The following is a 16,102-nucleotide window of genomic DNA, read 5'->3' on the forward strand; positions in this document are numbered from 1 at the left end:
TTGCTTTATTTATGTGCATCTCGACCGGACATTATGCTTTCCGTTTGCATGTGTGCAAGATTCCAATCCGACCCTAAGGAATCACACCTTACGGCCGTAAAACGAATCTTGAGATATTTGGCTTATACACCTAAGTTTGGGCTTTGGTACCCTCGGGGATCCACATTTGATTTACTTGGTTATTCGGATGCCGATTGGGCGGGGTGCAAAATCAATAGGAAGAGCACATCGGGGACTTGCCAGTTCTTGGGAAGATCCTTGGTGTCTTGGGCTTCAAAGAAGCAAAATTCGGTCGCTCTTTCCACCGCCGAAGCCGAGTACATTGCCGCAGGACATTGTTGCGCGCAATTGCTTTGGATGAGGCAAACCCTGCGGGACTACGGTTACAAATTAACCAAAGTCCCTTTGCTATGTGATAATGAGAGTGCAATCAAAATGGCCGACAATCCCGTCGAGCATAGCCGCACTAAGCACATAGCCATTCGGTATCATTTTCTTAGGGATCACCAACAAAAGGGGGATATCGAGATTTCTTACATTAATACTAAAGATCAATTAGCCGATATTTTTACCAAGCCACTTGATGAACAATCTTTTACCAGACTTAGGCATGAGCTCAATATTCTTGATTCTAGAAATTTCTTTTGCTAGCTTGCACACATAGCTCATTTAAATACCTTTGATCATATCTCTTTTATATGCTATGACTAATGTGTTTTCAAGTCGATTTCAAACCAAGTCATAGGTATATTGAAAGGGAATTGGAGTCTTCGGCGAAGACAAAGGCTTCCACTCCGTAACTCATGCTTCGCCATCACTCCGAGCAACTCTCTCTTCTTTGGGGGAGAAATGAGCATCAAGGAAAAGGACTTCATCCTTGGGGGAGAGAGTAAAAGCTCAAACGCAAAAGGACTTCGTCTTTGGTATAATCTTAACTCATTTATTTATGACCAAAGGGGAAGATTGCACTTAGAGGGCTCTAATGATTCCGTTTTTGGCGATTCATGCCAAAAAGGGGGAGAAATGAGCCCAAAGCAAAAGGACCGCACCACCACCACCAAATTCAAAAACTTAGTGCTTTCTAAAAGTCTTTATCATTTGGTATCCTATTGTGTTCAAAAGGGGAGAAAGTAGTATTTCAAAAATGGTATATCAAAACCCTCTTGAACACTAAGAGGTGGATCTCTTTTAGGGGGAGTTTTGTTTAGTCAAAGGAAAAGCATTTGAAATAGGGGGAGACAATTTCAAATCTTGAAAATGCTTTGCAAACTCTTATTCATGTACCTTTGACTATTTGCAAAAGATCTTTGAAATGGATTTACAAAAAGAATTTGCAAAAACAAAACATGTGGTGCAAACGTGGTCCAAAATGTTATATAAGAAAGAAACATTCCTTGCATATCTTGTAAGTAGTTATATTGGCTCAATTCCAAGTAACCTTTGCACTTACATTATGTAAGCTAGTTCAATTATGCACTTCTATATTTGCTTTGGTTTGTGTTGGCATCAATCACCAAAAAGGGGGAGATTGAAAGGGAATTAGGCTTACACCTAGTTCCTAAATAATTTTGGTGGTTGAATTGTCCAACACAAATATTGGACTGACTAGTTTGCTCTAGTGTATAAGTTATACAGGTGCAAAAGGTTCACATCTAGCCAATAAAAAGACCAAGTGTTGGATTCAACAAAGGAGCAATAAGTCAACCGAGGGCACCTCTGGCTGGAGGCACCGGACTGTCCGGTGTGCACCGGACAGTGTCCGGTGCGCCCGTAGACTTCGTTTGCTACCCTTCGCCAGAGGACTTCGACTTCAACCCTTTGCCCTCGGGAATTCGCGGAGGCCGGCGCGCTATAATTCACCGGACTGTCCGGTGTGCACCGGACATGTCCGGTGCGCCAACGAACCGCGGCCTCCGGAACTCGTCATCCTCGGGTTTTCACGATAGCCGCTCCGCTATAATTCACCGGACTGTCCGGTGTGCACCGGACTGTCCGGTGTGCCAGCGGAGCAACGGCTCTCTGCGGCGCCAACGGCTCTCTGCGCAGCATTAAATGCGCGCGCAGCGCGCGCAGACGTCAGGGCTGCCCATACCGGTGCACCGGACATCAAACAGTGCATGTCCGGTGTGCACCGGACACCCAGGCGGGTCCACATGTCAGAGCTCCAACGGTCAGAATCCAACGGCAACGATGACGTGGCAGGGGGCACCGGACTGTCCGGTGTGCACCGGACTGTCCGGTGCGCCATCGAACAGAGAGCTCCCAGCAACGGCCACATTTGGTGGTTGGGGCTATAAATGCCCCAACCACCCCACATTCATTGCGATCCAAGTTTTCCACTTCTCAACTACTACAAGAGCTCTAGGCATTCAATTCTAGACACATTCAAAGAGATCAAATCCTCTCCAATTCCACACAAAACCCTAGTGACTAGAGAGAGTGATTTGCCGTGTTCATTTGAGCTCTTGCGCTTGGATTGCTTCTTTTCTTTCTCACTTGTTCTTGAGATCACAACTCCATTGTAATCAAGGCAAGAGGCACCAATTGTGTGGTGGCCCTTGCGGGGAAGTTTTGTTCCCGGCTTTGATTTGAGAAGAGAAGCTCACTCGGTCCGAGGGACCGTTTGAGAGAGGGAAGGGTTGAAAGAGACCCGGCCTTTGTGGCCTCCTCAACGGGGAGTAGGTTTGAGAGAACCGAACCTCGGTAAAACAAATCCGTGTGTCACACTTCATTATTTGCTTGCGATTTGTTTTGCGCCCTCTCTCGCGGACTCGTTTATATTTCTAACGCTAACCCGGCTTGTAGTTGTGTTTATATTTGTAAATTTCAGTTTCGCCCTATTCACCCCCCCTCTAGGCGACTATCAGCCATATGGACGTGTGGGTGTATGGAGCATGAAATCGGGCATACCATTGTGCGGGAGGTGGGTTCGGGTAAATACATGCCCAAAGCCAGTCTCCTGACGTTTGAAGTCATCGCGATGCCCCATAGGACCGTCGGCCGCGCAGACGGTAGCAGACGAGCGCTCCGTGGTTGGTGGGCGTGGACCCAAGACGCCCATCTCAGATCTGAAGCCTGGCGGCGCAGATCAGAGGGCTGATGCAGAGAACTTGGCGAAGTCGTCGCAGAGGCGGTCGACGGAGTACTTGACGTCATCCACTGCTGCCTCCACCGATGGACGCCAAGTCTCGAACGCCGCCGTCGCCGATTCGACCGCATCCAGGCGCTCAGAGGTAGCAGTGACCTGGAGTGCGGCGGTCTCCAGCTGCTGGATGGAAGACGTTTGCCGGGCGACGACCGATTCCAGCGCTGCCCAGCGCGAATCCTGCGCCGAGAGGCGGTCAGAGATGTCGCGCAAGATCCTGGACTGCTCCTCAATCGCCAACTTGAGGTTCGGCTCCATGGCTCCGGAGTGTTTGGCGCGGCGTGTGTAGTACAAGTGAGCCAGGCCCTCGATCGGAATTACCTCTGATACCAATTGTCAGCTACCAGCAGCTCCGCCGGCGCTGAGGAAGGCGAGGAAGAGAACGAGAGAGGAACAAAGAGATGATAGGCGAATATTCTTTCTTGCATGACGGTTCACAGCCTCCAGTGTTTCCTTTAATAACTGCTTACAAGGTTACGGCCCAGCTAATTGACCCATACTCCACCCATTACACGGCCATTCGGCCTGCGGACACGACAGCCTATAGTTCCTTGCTTTTGGCTGCTTGCACGTGATAGCTCATCCGACGCGACGAAGTCCCTGGGCACTTCCTTGCTGGCTTGAGGGCTGACATTGGCCCATTACAACAAACTCGTGCCCAGCAGCCCAGATGACAACTAGGGCACACCACAGCTGATGGAGATGCTGCTGCTGCTGCTATCTCTGCCTCTCAGCCTCTGACTCGTCCACGCTTTCCCTCCGTGATTTGCTCTCTCGACTCGGCCAGTGTTGTTTGTGATCACACACAACTAAGCACGAGTTAGTGTAATAATATCGCGCATTCCATGGCCATGTCCATGACACTGGGGCAGCACACCACATGGTGTGCAAGCTCAGAGAACAAGCGCAGGCAGGCAGGCAGCACATCTGCTAAACTACAAGGAGATCTGTGCCGGGTCTGGAGTACTGAACTCCATCCATTAAGATAATCACCGGGATTTCCGTATGGGATGGCTCTGAAGAAATGAAATGATCACTAGACGTTTCAGGCGTCAGTTTCTGTTCTTGCCCATTCAGTTCGCCCAAAAACTCCCATCAGGGGTTACGTTAGGTTACGTACGCTTCAGGCACCCGTTTGGAGGAGCCTGGCCCTGTTCCGCCACGCCAGTGGCCTATAAACTACTCCGCTGCCGATGACCATCCTTGTTGAAGAGCATCTGCAGGCTTCTTTTCGTTTGCCAACTCCATGCCCACAAGCTCCAAGAACGGCGCCGGGTCTTCGGGAAAAAAGGTACCGTATCCAGAAGCAAAGCCTCTCGCGTCTTACCCATGGCGCGTCGTTCGTTCGGTACAAATCCCGCGTTTCCATTACACGGGAACAATTCCATTCAAACTCAACTCAATGCAAAAGCTGTTCACAGCCACATCACCTCCTGTAGTCCGCCCGCCCGTCATCCTGCAGCAATTTCCTTATTTTTCTCTATCAAAGAAAAAAGAGAGCGAGTCTCACACGGTCACACCACATGGCTGGCGAGCGGCACGTCACCATGTGGGAGAATTTATTCGCTTGTCCATTTCTCCCACATACCCCTCCCCTCTCCACCGCCCATCTCTTCCTCCTCCAGTCCCGAAGGAAGGTCTCAGGTCTGGCTGGCCTACCACCAAGAACACACGCTGCGGCCTGCGGCTGCGGTCACGCTACTCAAGTGTGAACAAAAAGGTCCATGCTTCTCCTCCCTTTCGCTCGCTTCCTTTTCTCTGCCCATCCACGTGAAAAGCAGCAGCAGTGGTCCCTAAGTAGATCTTGGATTCGTCTCATCAATCACACTCCACCAGGAGTAACCCGCACACGTAGCGTAGCAGCAGGAGTAGGTAGGTGGGCAGCAGGCTCCTTGTGGTGTGCCCTGCATGTTTCGCAGCTTGCTTCTTCGAGCATTGACCCCTTCCGCCCCGTCCGTCATCTTCCCCACCTCTCTCTCCGCACCGCAGGAGCTTGGCGGCGGCCGTGACCGGCGCTGGAGAGTGGAGATCTTGGACGCGTGCGACATCCTGGTCTCCGCTCTGTGCCTCTGGTCTTCGAAGGCGCCGCCACCCTATTTTTTTTTTTAAAAAAAATCCTAAGGTGAGATCGAGCTGCTCTTTGCTTTGCTTTGCTTTGCTTTGCTGCTTGCGCGGAATCTGGCCTGCTTGCTTTCACAGTTCCACTTCGTTGCGTGTTTCGGTTTATTGATTGATAGATTTCAATCGAAGCTTGCAGATTAGGTTTCTTTTCTAGCTAGATCCTGCAGCATCTACGAGGCCAGGCCACGGTCGACTGGTTCTCCTTCGATCTAGTCTTCCTTCCTTTCCTTCCTTTCTTTCTGAATGCGCATGGTAGTACCACCATAACACAGCTATCCTTTTGGTGAGACATCCAGTTTTCTCTGTCTTTGCCAAAGACAAAAAAACCCCCCGCTATTGGTAATACAGGCAGAGGTCGTCTTGAGAAGACGGATAGCTATGACTGATTATATATTTTTTTTGCTGCACATGTTTATTACCGAGTCCATTGCTCTGACGAACTGATCTCCTGTACCATTGTTACATGTACCTTTGTTTGAATTGGAAATCATTCATACCATATTACTATCAATCCAACTAACAGGACTAACTACCTTCCCAAGGATCGTACACTAACTTCTTCATCCGAAGTACCTTGAACTAGCATGCTTGCTGGCATCACTGTCTGTTACACGCTGATGCCGCACTATTTCTAGCCTTGATTACCCAACGCCGAGTTCACCTCAAATGCTTCCGTTATAGGAAAACATGATTCTATATGCCATACTCATTTTTCGCTGTATTTTAACCATTTTAACTCTCATATTTGTGACTGCTATAGTCACTGTCTCTCTCTGGTGCTGCTGCGCATTTCTGAATTTTTCAGATAGTTTCTTCAGTCCGACACCGCTTCTAGCTTCCCCTCGGCGATCTGTGAAGCTATGAAGCCACCTCTCGAGAGGAACCCGACTAAGAAGCGCCACTCGTGGTGGTGGGACAGTCACATTAGCCCTAAGAACTCGAAATGGCTCGCCGAAAATCTCGAAGGTAAGCAAAACTACAGCCAATGGATTTGCTACTGTTATTATTTTTTTTTGGCTCAATGTGCTATTTCCTGGTACTTGGTACTAGTCATACTATGTCAATACATGCATAGGTACAGTACCATTTTCTGATTGCCTATTTCGCAGAGATGGGTATAAATGAGTAATAAACCAAAGGAAGTGCAATATTTATACTTCCCATAGTATTCTGTCTCCATATTGTACATACAAAATATCTTAGTCACAGTAGCATCTTCTGATCTGAACCTGGTTGCAAGAATAGGATGTCACGTAAATGATGTGGTTCCATTGGTAGTTGCTGCTCGGATCGTATTTGTACATGTGTATAGCCTTGTGTGAGTGTTCATGGTAAGATAATAAAGAGCAAACAGGTGTACACTTCTTGTTTTAGCAGAAACTGGCAGTGGAACCAAAGTAATGCTGCTTGCATATAAGAAAGCGTGTATTACCCACTGTGTGATGCTGTTTTTTGGTGCTTCATCAATTCTTCCCTGAACTGAAACATGCAGAAATGGACAAGCAAGTGAAGGAAATGCTCCAGCTGATCGAGGAGGACGGCGACTCCTTCGCTAAGAAAGCGCAAATGTATTACCAGAGGCGTCCGATGCTCGTCACCCACGTCGAGAACTTCTACCGTATGTATCGTGCTCTAGCCGAGCGCTATGACAATGTAACCGGCGAGCTGCGCAAGAACATCCCTACAAGGCTGCAGACAACCGGATTTTTAACCAGTTCAGAGTACGGTTCTGAGCTGCAGAGGTCGCCCTCACCGTCTCCTGAGCCGTTACAGAGGTCGTGGACAAGGGAGCAGAGCCCTAGGGCCGCTGGCTTCGACTTCTTCCTGAGCAATAGGAGCAATGACTCGCCACCTGTCTACAGGAAGGAACCCGAGGACGCGGCATCGCAGTCGGAGTCTGACGCGAAGTCTGCAGACGGTGAGGATGATGGCATCGCCTACACGCTGCACCAGAGAGTTCTTGAGCTAGAGGACGAGCTCAATGCGACAAACCAGAAACTACAAGATGCAAACGAGAAGCTTGAGGTTCTGGAGGAAAAGAGCTTGAGGTGCCATTGCGATTATAAAGAGAATGGAAACGGTGCTCAGCGAACTACAGAAGTTTCAGGCAAAGAGGGGGAGCTGGAAGCCGAAATCGTCAATCTCCAGGAGCAAGCGGACTCGGCAAGAAGGCGATTCGAAGAGGCATTGTCTGAACGAGATGGAGAAATCAGCAAGCTAAAGCAAGAGCTTGCTGGTGCTTCTGAGAAGCTGCAGCGAGAGAAGTACGCCAATGGCGTGCAGGTATCTGAGCTGCAGCGATCGGTTGAACACATCAGGTCCGAACTAGAGAGAGTTTCTGAAGAGAAACTACTGTCCGAGAACAAGATTAAGGAGCTGGAGGCAGCAAACGCTGAAGCCGATAAGTACGGCCACGAGCTCACGCGAGCTGCCGAGAAGATTTCCGAGGAGAAGTTCGCGCTCGAAGCTGAGATCCTCACGATGCGGCAGAACATTGAAGATCTGAAATCCAGGATCGAGAGCCTCGCTCGAGAGAAGTCCCTGCTCAAATCATGGTTTGAGGACTTGGAGCAAGTCGTGGGGCGAGGAAGGGGCATCTTCGCCGATTAACCGAGTTTTTCTATCCAGAACATCATCGGTAGCTAGAATTTAGCAAGCTAGTAACATTTTGTTTTGTTTTCTGGTACCCATACCATCTTGCGAAATTGAGATACGTCAGTGTACTTCCTTTTTGTTTGCTGAATCTTAAACTTAGACGTGATGGATGGTGGTGATGTACTGGTAATATATGAAATATTATACTGAACCGCGCTCGACGTCAATAATAAGATTCCTATAGTGCATCTAAAAGTTCTGTCTCAATGTAAGTCCAGTTCGGATACTGATACTGTTCATATTGTTTGAAAATCATGTTCTTGCATAATTTTTTTTGGCAGCTAAGAAGAGTACGCTTTTCCAGATCACTCATCTTGAACCTAACGGTCATCTCTTGCTTAAACTTTGCGATCTTGTGAACATCATTCTCAGTGATGATGAGGTTATCGATGTAGACCTCCATCGGTAGTCGAGAAGCGCCTTTACCATGAGGGTAGATAGCATGCTCCCAGGTAGGGGTGGATATCGAGGCAGCTCGGCTCGAGCTCGGTCGAGCTGGCTCGTTAAGAGAACGAGCTGGCTCGGCTCGACTCGTTAAGCAACCGAGCCAGAGAACCAGCTCGGCTCGGCTCGTTTGCAAGCTCGAGCTGGCTCGTTTAGCTCGCGAGCCACAACAAAAAAAATAGTATACATGTATATATACAATAATACAATCAATTGCTAGTTAATTTCATACTAATTTAACATTAGAAAAGACTAACAATACTCATAATTTTATATATCACATCATTTAAACCCTAAACTAACATAGTTCATCACTTATTAATTCATCCAATACAAGTATAGACTTTGTTTTACAGATAAATGCTAGCTCATTCGAGCTAACGAGCTGGCTCGAGCTCGTGTCGAGTTGGCTCGTTAACGAACCGAGCTGAGAAGTTAGCTCAGCTCGTGAAAAAATTGAAACGAGCAGAGTCGAGTCGAGCCGAGTTGGCTACGAGTCGAGCGAGCTCACGAGCCACGAGTATTTTGTCCAGCTCTACTCCCAGGTGTTGTGGCTGAAGCTGAGTGCCACCAATGTCTCATTGAGCTTGACATACGTGGTGTCTCACGAAGTCCATAAAGTATATTTTCTAGGCGCAACACCTTTAATTTAATCCAGAATAATATAGCGAATTTGTGATGATATATGTGTATATATTTAATATTACAATTTATCTACCAGGGACCTATGCTCAAGGTACTAGTTATAGTTGGCCAAATGGCACTAACACGGTGGGCCGGCCCGGGCACGGCACTAAAAAGCACGGCACTGGCACGACACGGCACGTTCCTTTTAGTGCCGGGCACGGCCCGTACGTAGTGTCGTGCCTGGGCCACCAATTGGGCCCGTAGTGTCGGCCCAGGCACGGCACGGCTAACTGGGCCGGCACGGCTTCGGCACGGCCCATCTGCCACGCGCGCAGGCCCACTGCCCAGGAGCCGCGTCCGCGAGTCCGCGACGGCGCGACCGCGTGTAAAGTGTAAACCGCCTCACTCAGTCACTCGCTCTCGCTCTCGCTCAAACCCTAACTCGCTCTCGCTCAGCCGCGGGCGATTCGGCGGCGACCGGCGAACTCTCCTCTCCCTCGTTCCCTCCGCCTCCGCTAAGCGCTCCGGTCTCCATCTCCGCCTCCGGTCTGCGGTCTCCGGCTCTCCGCCTCCGCTCGGATCGATCGTCGCTCGTCGGAGATCCTCTCCGGCTCTCCCCCGCTCGGATCTGCGCATTTGTGAACCGGGTAACTCAGATCCATAACCCCCCTCGGATCTCCTGTCTTCTTCTCCCCCTCCGGTGTGATCTGCGGAGATCCCGGTGCTCCGGCTTATTAGGGTTTACACGCGCATTTGTGAACCGGTGCGATCTACGCTTCTGCGGAGATCCCGGTGCTACGTTCTCCCTCATCTCTCTCCTCTCTCCTGTCTTCTTCTCCCCCTCCAGCCTCCGGTGTGATCTGCGCTTCTGCGGAGATCCCGGTGCTCCGGCTTACTCCGTTGAGGAACCGGGACTCCGGGGTCCGGTACGGCGGCACTGGCACTGGCACTGGTACTCTCCTCTCTCCTAGCTCCGGTCTCCCTCTCGGCCTCTCCTCTCTCCTAGCTCTGGTCTCCCTCACCTATCTTCTTCTCCCCCTCCGGTACTGTCCGGCACTGGCACACAGATCCGGTCTCCCTCTCCCCCTCCGGCCTCCGGTGTGATCTGCGCTTCTGTGGAGATTCATCCCGGTGCTCCGGCTTACTCCGTTGAGGAACCGAGACTCCTCTCTCCTATCTTCTAGCTACGGTGCTCTGGTCTCCCTCTCGGTCTCTCCTCTCTCCTAGCTCCTGTCTCCCTCTCCTCTCTCATAGCTCCTGTCTCCCTCTCCTCTCTCCTAGCTCCTGTCTCCCTCTCCTCTCTCTCCTAGCTCCGGTCTCCCTCTCCTTACCGGCCCCTAACACCTAGCTTCGGTCTCCCTCTCCTCTCTCCTAGCTCTGGTGCTCCGGATTCAAATCCGTGGAGGAACCGGTTGGCCGGACCGGTCATCCCCTCCTCTCTCCTAGCTCTGGTGCTCCGGCTTACTCCGTTGAGGAACCGGGACTCCGAGTCCGAGGTGGGTCGATGGCTGTCTCCGACGATGAAACTGTTGAGATTGCTTAGACCTATAATGTCACCATATCTTGGTATTGATAATGGGGTAGAATCTGAAATGTTCTTGCATCAGCGTTGTGCATGTCATATAATCAATTTGATAGTTAAAGAGGCCCTAGATGCTCTTAAGAATTTGATTGAAACATTTAGAACTGCAATATCTTTTTTAAACTCCTCTAATCAGAGAATTGTTGCATATAAAAGTTATTGCATTGCTACTAATATTAGGCCTAGAAAGTTCCAGTTGGACATGGAGGTTAGGTGGAACTCTACATATCTGATGCTTAAGCATTTGTTTCCTCATAAGATACCTTTCACTACTTTCATGCATGCAAACTATCCTAGGGCTGAAGGTGATCAATTTATTTTAACTGATGAACATTGGGTTGTTGGAGAGAAAGTACTTAAATTCCTTGAGCTATTTTATGATTCTACAGTTGCATTGTCTGGTGTTTATTATCCTACATCTCCACTTATGCTTCATTTTCTTGTTAAGATTGCTATACATCTAAAGAACTATGCTAATGACACTCACATCAGAGGTGTCATTCAACCTATGATAGATAAATATAATAAATATTGGAGGAACATCCCTTTATGAGAGCACCTAGAGGGGGGGTGAATAGGTGATCCTGTGAAACTTGAAACTTAAGCCACAAAAACTTGGTTAAGTGTTAGCACAAATAATGCCAAGTGGCTAGAGAGGAGTCTCAACAAAACACAATAACCACAAGAGATCAATCACAGAGATGGCACAGTGGTTTATCCCGTGGTTCGGCCAAGACCAACGCTTGCCTACTCCACGTTGTGGCGTCCCAACGGACGAGGGTTGCAATCAACCCCTCTCAAGCGGTCCAAAGACCCACTTGAATACCACGGTGTTTTGCTTTGTTTTTCTTAATCCCGTTCGCGAGGAATCTCCACAACTTGGAGCCTCTCGCCCTTACACTTGAAGTTCACAAAGAAGCACGGAGTAAGAGAGGGATAAGCAACACACTCAAGACAAGAAATCACAGCAACACCACTCACACAAGTCGCAACAAGAGCTCACAACACAACTCAATGAGTTCACAACTCAACTAGAGCTCTAATTGCTATCGCAAAGAATCAAAGGCGCGGAATCGATGTCTTAGTGCTTAGGAATGCTTAGAGGATGCTTGGTGTACTCCTCCATGCGCCTAGGGGTCCCTTTTATAGCCCCAAGGCAGCTAGGAGCCGTTGAGAGCATTCCTGGAAAGCAAATCTTGCCTTCTGTCGCCTGGCGCACCGGACACTGTCCGGTGCGAATTTCTTTCCTTCTCTGGCGAAACCGACCGTTGGCGCCTGGGAGCCGTTGGCGCACCGGACACTGTCCGGTGCACACCGGACAGTCCGGTGCCCCCTCCCGACCGTTGGCTCGGCCACGTGTCTCGCGCAGATCGCGCAGCCGACCGTTGGCCCGGCCGACCGTTGGCTCACCGGACAGTCCGGTGCACACCGGACAGTCCGGTGCACACCGGACAGTCCGGTGAATTATAGCCGTACGTCGCCGATGAATTCCCGAGAGCGGCCAGTTTGCTCGAGCCAGCCTGGCGCACCGGACACTGTCCGGTGCACCACCGGACAGTCCGGTGCACCCAGACTGAGCTGAGTCTTGGCTGCTCGAGCCAAGACATTTCCAATTGGTCTTTTCCTGTTTCCAGCACTTAGACACAATACATTAGTCTCTAAAACAATGTACTAAGTCCGAGAAACATACCTTTATCCTTGATTGGTACTTTGACCACCATTTTACACTTAGGTACTTGTGTTGAACACTAAATCACCAAAACACTTAGAAATGGCCCAAGGGCACATTTCCCTTTCAATCTCCCCCTTTTTGGTGATTTATGCCAACACAACATAAAGCAAGTAGAACAAGTACAAAATCAATTCAATTAAGAACTCAAAATTGTTTTGATTCAAATTTGGCATATATGGATCATTCTTTGCCACCACTTGGTTTGTTTTTGCAAATCAAACTCAATTTCCTATCTCTAAATCAAACACACATGTTGAAACATAAAGAGAGCTATTTCACGAGAAATTGATCAAAGAGTTCAAAAACTCCCCCTATTTCCCATAATCAACCATTCTCCCCACAAGAGGTCAACTTTTGACAATAAGAGGCAAATAAGAGTATTTTGACAAACAAAAACTCTAACTCTACTTTTTTCAAAATTTTCAGTGGTAGCTGATCCATTTCTTGCTTTGGCCTTATTTTCTCCCCCTTTGGCATCAAGCACCAAAAACGGAATCAATCTTGGCCCTAGAACCCCATTGCCTCACCAAAATCTTCAGTAAGAATATAAAGGCAATAAGAGTGCATGAGATGAACTTGGAATGAGTTACTCGTTCATCGGAGTGCAGTGGAAGTCTTGCATGGTCCAAGTCCACCTTTTCCCTTTCAATCCTCCTTCGAGACTAAATCAAGCAAACTCAAGCACATAGTTAGTCTCAAAGGTTCAAGTTGTAACACATCTCCCCCTAGATATGTGCATCACTTTGCAACGGACTTGTGAGGTCCGGGGGGTGCTTGTACAACTTGAGCACCATAAATAAGCAACAAAATGCATAAGGAACATGATCAAAGGCATAAACACAGGTATGCTATAAATCAATCCAAGTTCCGCGAATCTAAGACATTTAGCTCACTACGCAACTTGCAAAAGGTCTGCTCATCTAAAGGTTTGGTAAAGATATCGGCTAGCTGGTTCTCGGAGCTAACATGAAACACTTCGATATCTCCCTTTTGTTGGTGATCTCTCAAAAAGTGATGCCGGATGTCAATGTGCTTTGTGCGGCTGTGTTCAACAGGATTATCCGCCATGCGGATAGCACTCTCATTATCACATAGGAGTGGGACTTTGCTCAGATTGTAGCCAAAGTCCCTGAGGGTTTGCCTCATCCAAAGTAGTTGCGCGCAACACTGTCCTGCGGCAACGTACTCGGCCTCAGCGGTGGATAGGGCAACGAAGGTTTGTTTCTTAGAACTCCATGACACTAGGGACCTTCCTAAGAATTGGCACGTCCCCGATGTACTCTTCCTATCGACCTTACATCCAGCATAGTCGGAATCTGAATATTCAATCAAGTCAAAGGTAGACCCCTTTGGATACCAGATCCCGAAACAAGGCGTAGCGACTAAATATCTAAGAATTCGCTTCACCACCACTAAGTGGCACTCCCTTGGATCAGATTGAAATCTAGCACACATGCATACACTAAGCATAATATCCGGTCTACTAGCACATAAATAAAGTAAAGATCCTATCATAAACCGGTATGCTTTTTGATCAACGGACTTACCTCCTTTGTTGAGGTCGGTGTGTCCGTCGGTTCCCATCGGAGTCTTTGCGGGCTTGGCGTCCTTCATCCCAAACCTCTTAATCAAATCTTGTGTGTACTTCGTTTGGGAGATGAAGGTTCCATCCTTGAGTTGCCTCACTTGGAACCCAAGGAAGTAGCTTAGCTCGCCCATCATCGACATCTCGAATTTCTGAGTCATTACCCTGCTAAACTCTTCACAGGACTTTTGATTAGTAGAACCAAATATTATGTCATCGACATAAATTTGGCACACAAAAAGATCACCATCACAAGTCTTAGTAAAAAGAGTTGGATCGGCTTTCCCAACCTTGAAAGCATTAGCAATTAAAAAGTCTCTAAGGCATTAATACCATGCTCTTGGGGCTTGCTTAAGTCCATAGAGCGCCTTAGAGAGCTTACATACGTGGTCAGGGTATCGTTCATCCTCAAAGCCAGGGGGTTGCTCTACGTACACCTCCTCCTTGATTGGCCCGTTGAGGAAAGCGCTCTTCACATCCATTTGGAACAACCTGAAAGAATGGTGAGCGGCATATGCTAGCAAAATACGAATGGACTCTAGCCTAGCCACAGGAGCAAAAGTCTCCTCAAAGTCCAAACCTGCGACTTGGGCATAACCTTTTGCCACAAGTCGAGCCTTGTTCCTTGTCACCACTCCATGCTCATCTTGTTTGTTGCGGAACACCCACTTGGTTCCTACAACATTTTGCTTAGGACGAGGCACCAGCGTCCAAACTTCATTCCTCTTGAAGTTGTTGAGCTCCTCTTGCATGGCCAACACCCAGTCCGGATCTAGCAAGGCCTCTTCTACCCTGAAAGGCTCAATAGAAGAGACAAAGGAGTTGTTGGGGACTTGTTCTCAAGTGCTATGAGTTAAGAACAAGGCAACACAGAAAATGTTAATCGTTGAAGTCCTTCGTCCTCCGAAGCATTATTTCCCCTCAGGATATAATGGCTTATGGACGAAGGTTATGAAGGACGTACCTTCATAAATTCATTAAACAATGACGAAGGATGAAATATAAAGAATAAAAACAACATGAACAGTTATATATTATTATCAGGCTTAAGCAGAAATATCATTGAATTACAAGTGTACCTTCAATTGGGAGGAGTTGACAGTACAAGCGTGACGCAAAAAGCAAATGCCAAGTCAGCCTGAACAGTACGGGGGTACTGTTCTCTTATTTATAGGCACGGGACACAACCCATACAAAATTACATTCATGTCCTTCACACTTGATAATAATTCTATAGTAATCTGTCGAGGTTTAAATAGCCTTTTCATCTTTAAGTCGGTTTCACTTGTTGCTACCGCGCCGAAGCTTTCTTGCTCACACCTTCGGCTCTGTATCAACCTTCGTATTACTCTGGTCTACTGTGATGCTGACTTGAATCCGAAGATACCTGTTCACACATCATACTCCAGAAATACTGTTAAATCATGTTTTTGAGGACCTTCGGATGCCGAAGGTCCCCAACAGTAGCCCCTCGCAATATTAATTTGTTTTAAAATAATAAATTTAGATTGCGACATGGACGAAGGCTTTTCGCCGAAGGTCCGAAAAAACACCTTCCCTTTGCTAGAATAGCAACAGTCACTGACAAGCGGGGTCTTTCAATTTTCAACGCTCTTGGCGTATAAATACGGCCATACCGCAAACTCATTTGATACGCTCTCTGGCCAACTGCTCCCACTCACTCAATTTTTAGCTCTTGTGAACTGAGATTTGCTAAGCTTTTAATTTTGAAGCTTCGGCTTTGAAAATAGTTTTTTAGCATCTCCGAAGATGTCCGAAGATAAGAAGACTGCTGCCGAGACGAAGCTGAGCCTCGACGAAGAGAAAAATTTGGGGTTTCTTATAGCGATGTCAAAGACCAACACAGAAAAAATCACCAAGGAGATTCTGGAAGGTTTGTCTGAGGATACTGGTGACAGCGACAGCTATGATGTGGACAGTGGTGGTGAAGACTCCGAAGATCGTCCCTGGCGACCAAGCCATTCAGTTTATGGTAAATCAACTATCAAAGAAAGTCATCTTGTCAATATGAGAGGAAGGTATTTCCGGGATTTGTCCATTGTGAGGGCGGACGAAGGGGAAAAAACTTGCCCACATCCCGAAGAGAATGAAGTCGTAGTGTACCGAAGCTTTTTGAAAGCTGGACTGCGATTTCCCTTGAGCAGCTTCGTTGTGGAGGTACTGAAAATATTCGAAATCTATCTCCATCAA

General features: G+C 48.1%; 1 protein-coding gene across 16 annotated transcripts; it reads left to right on the forward strand.

The window, feature by feature from the left end:
* Positions 1-4,368: 4,368 nt before the first annotated feature.
* LOC100273891 (Protein NETWORKED 4A) lies at positions 4,369-8,123 on the forward strand. Of its 16 annotated transcripts, none has more exons than XM_035965743.1 (4): positions 4,697-4,865; positions 5,135-5,267; positions 6,027-6,232; positions 6,759-8,123. In XM_035965743.1, the coding sequence occupies exons 3-4, from the start codon at positions 6,127-6,129 to the stop codon at positions 7,874-7,876; spliced, it is 1,224 nt and encodes a 407-aa protein (XP_035821636.1). In that variant the 5' UTR covers positions 4,697-4,865; positions 5,135-5,267; positions 6,027-6,126; the 3' UTR covers positions 7,877-8,123.
* The last annotated feature ends 7,979 nt before the right edge of the window (positions 8,124-16,102 follow it).

This window comes from Zea mays, chromosome 3 (assembly GCF_902167145.1).
Source record: "Zea mays cultivar B73 chromosome 3, Zm-B73-REFERENCE-NAM-5.0, whole genome shotgun sequence".
Classification (NCBI taxonomy): Eukaryota; Viridiplantae; Streptophyta; class Magnoliopsida; order Poales; family Poaceae; genus Zea; species Zea mays.

Coding starts and splice junctions, on each gene's coding strand:
- LOC100273891 (XM_008674249.2), top strand. CDS start 4,548: ATGCAAAAGCTGTTCACAGCCACATCACCTCCTGTAGTCCGCCCGCCC. Junction 4,866..6,075: donor ACTCAAGTGTGAACAAAAAG/GTCCATGCTTCT, acceptor TTTTTCAGATAG/TTTCTTCAGTCCGACACCGC. Junction 6,233..6,758: donor GCTCGCCGAAAATCTCGAAG/GTAAGCAAAACT, acceptor TGAAACATGCAG/AAATGGACAAGCAAGTGAAG.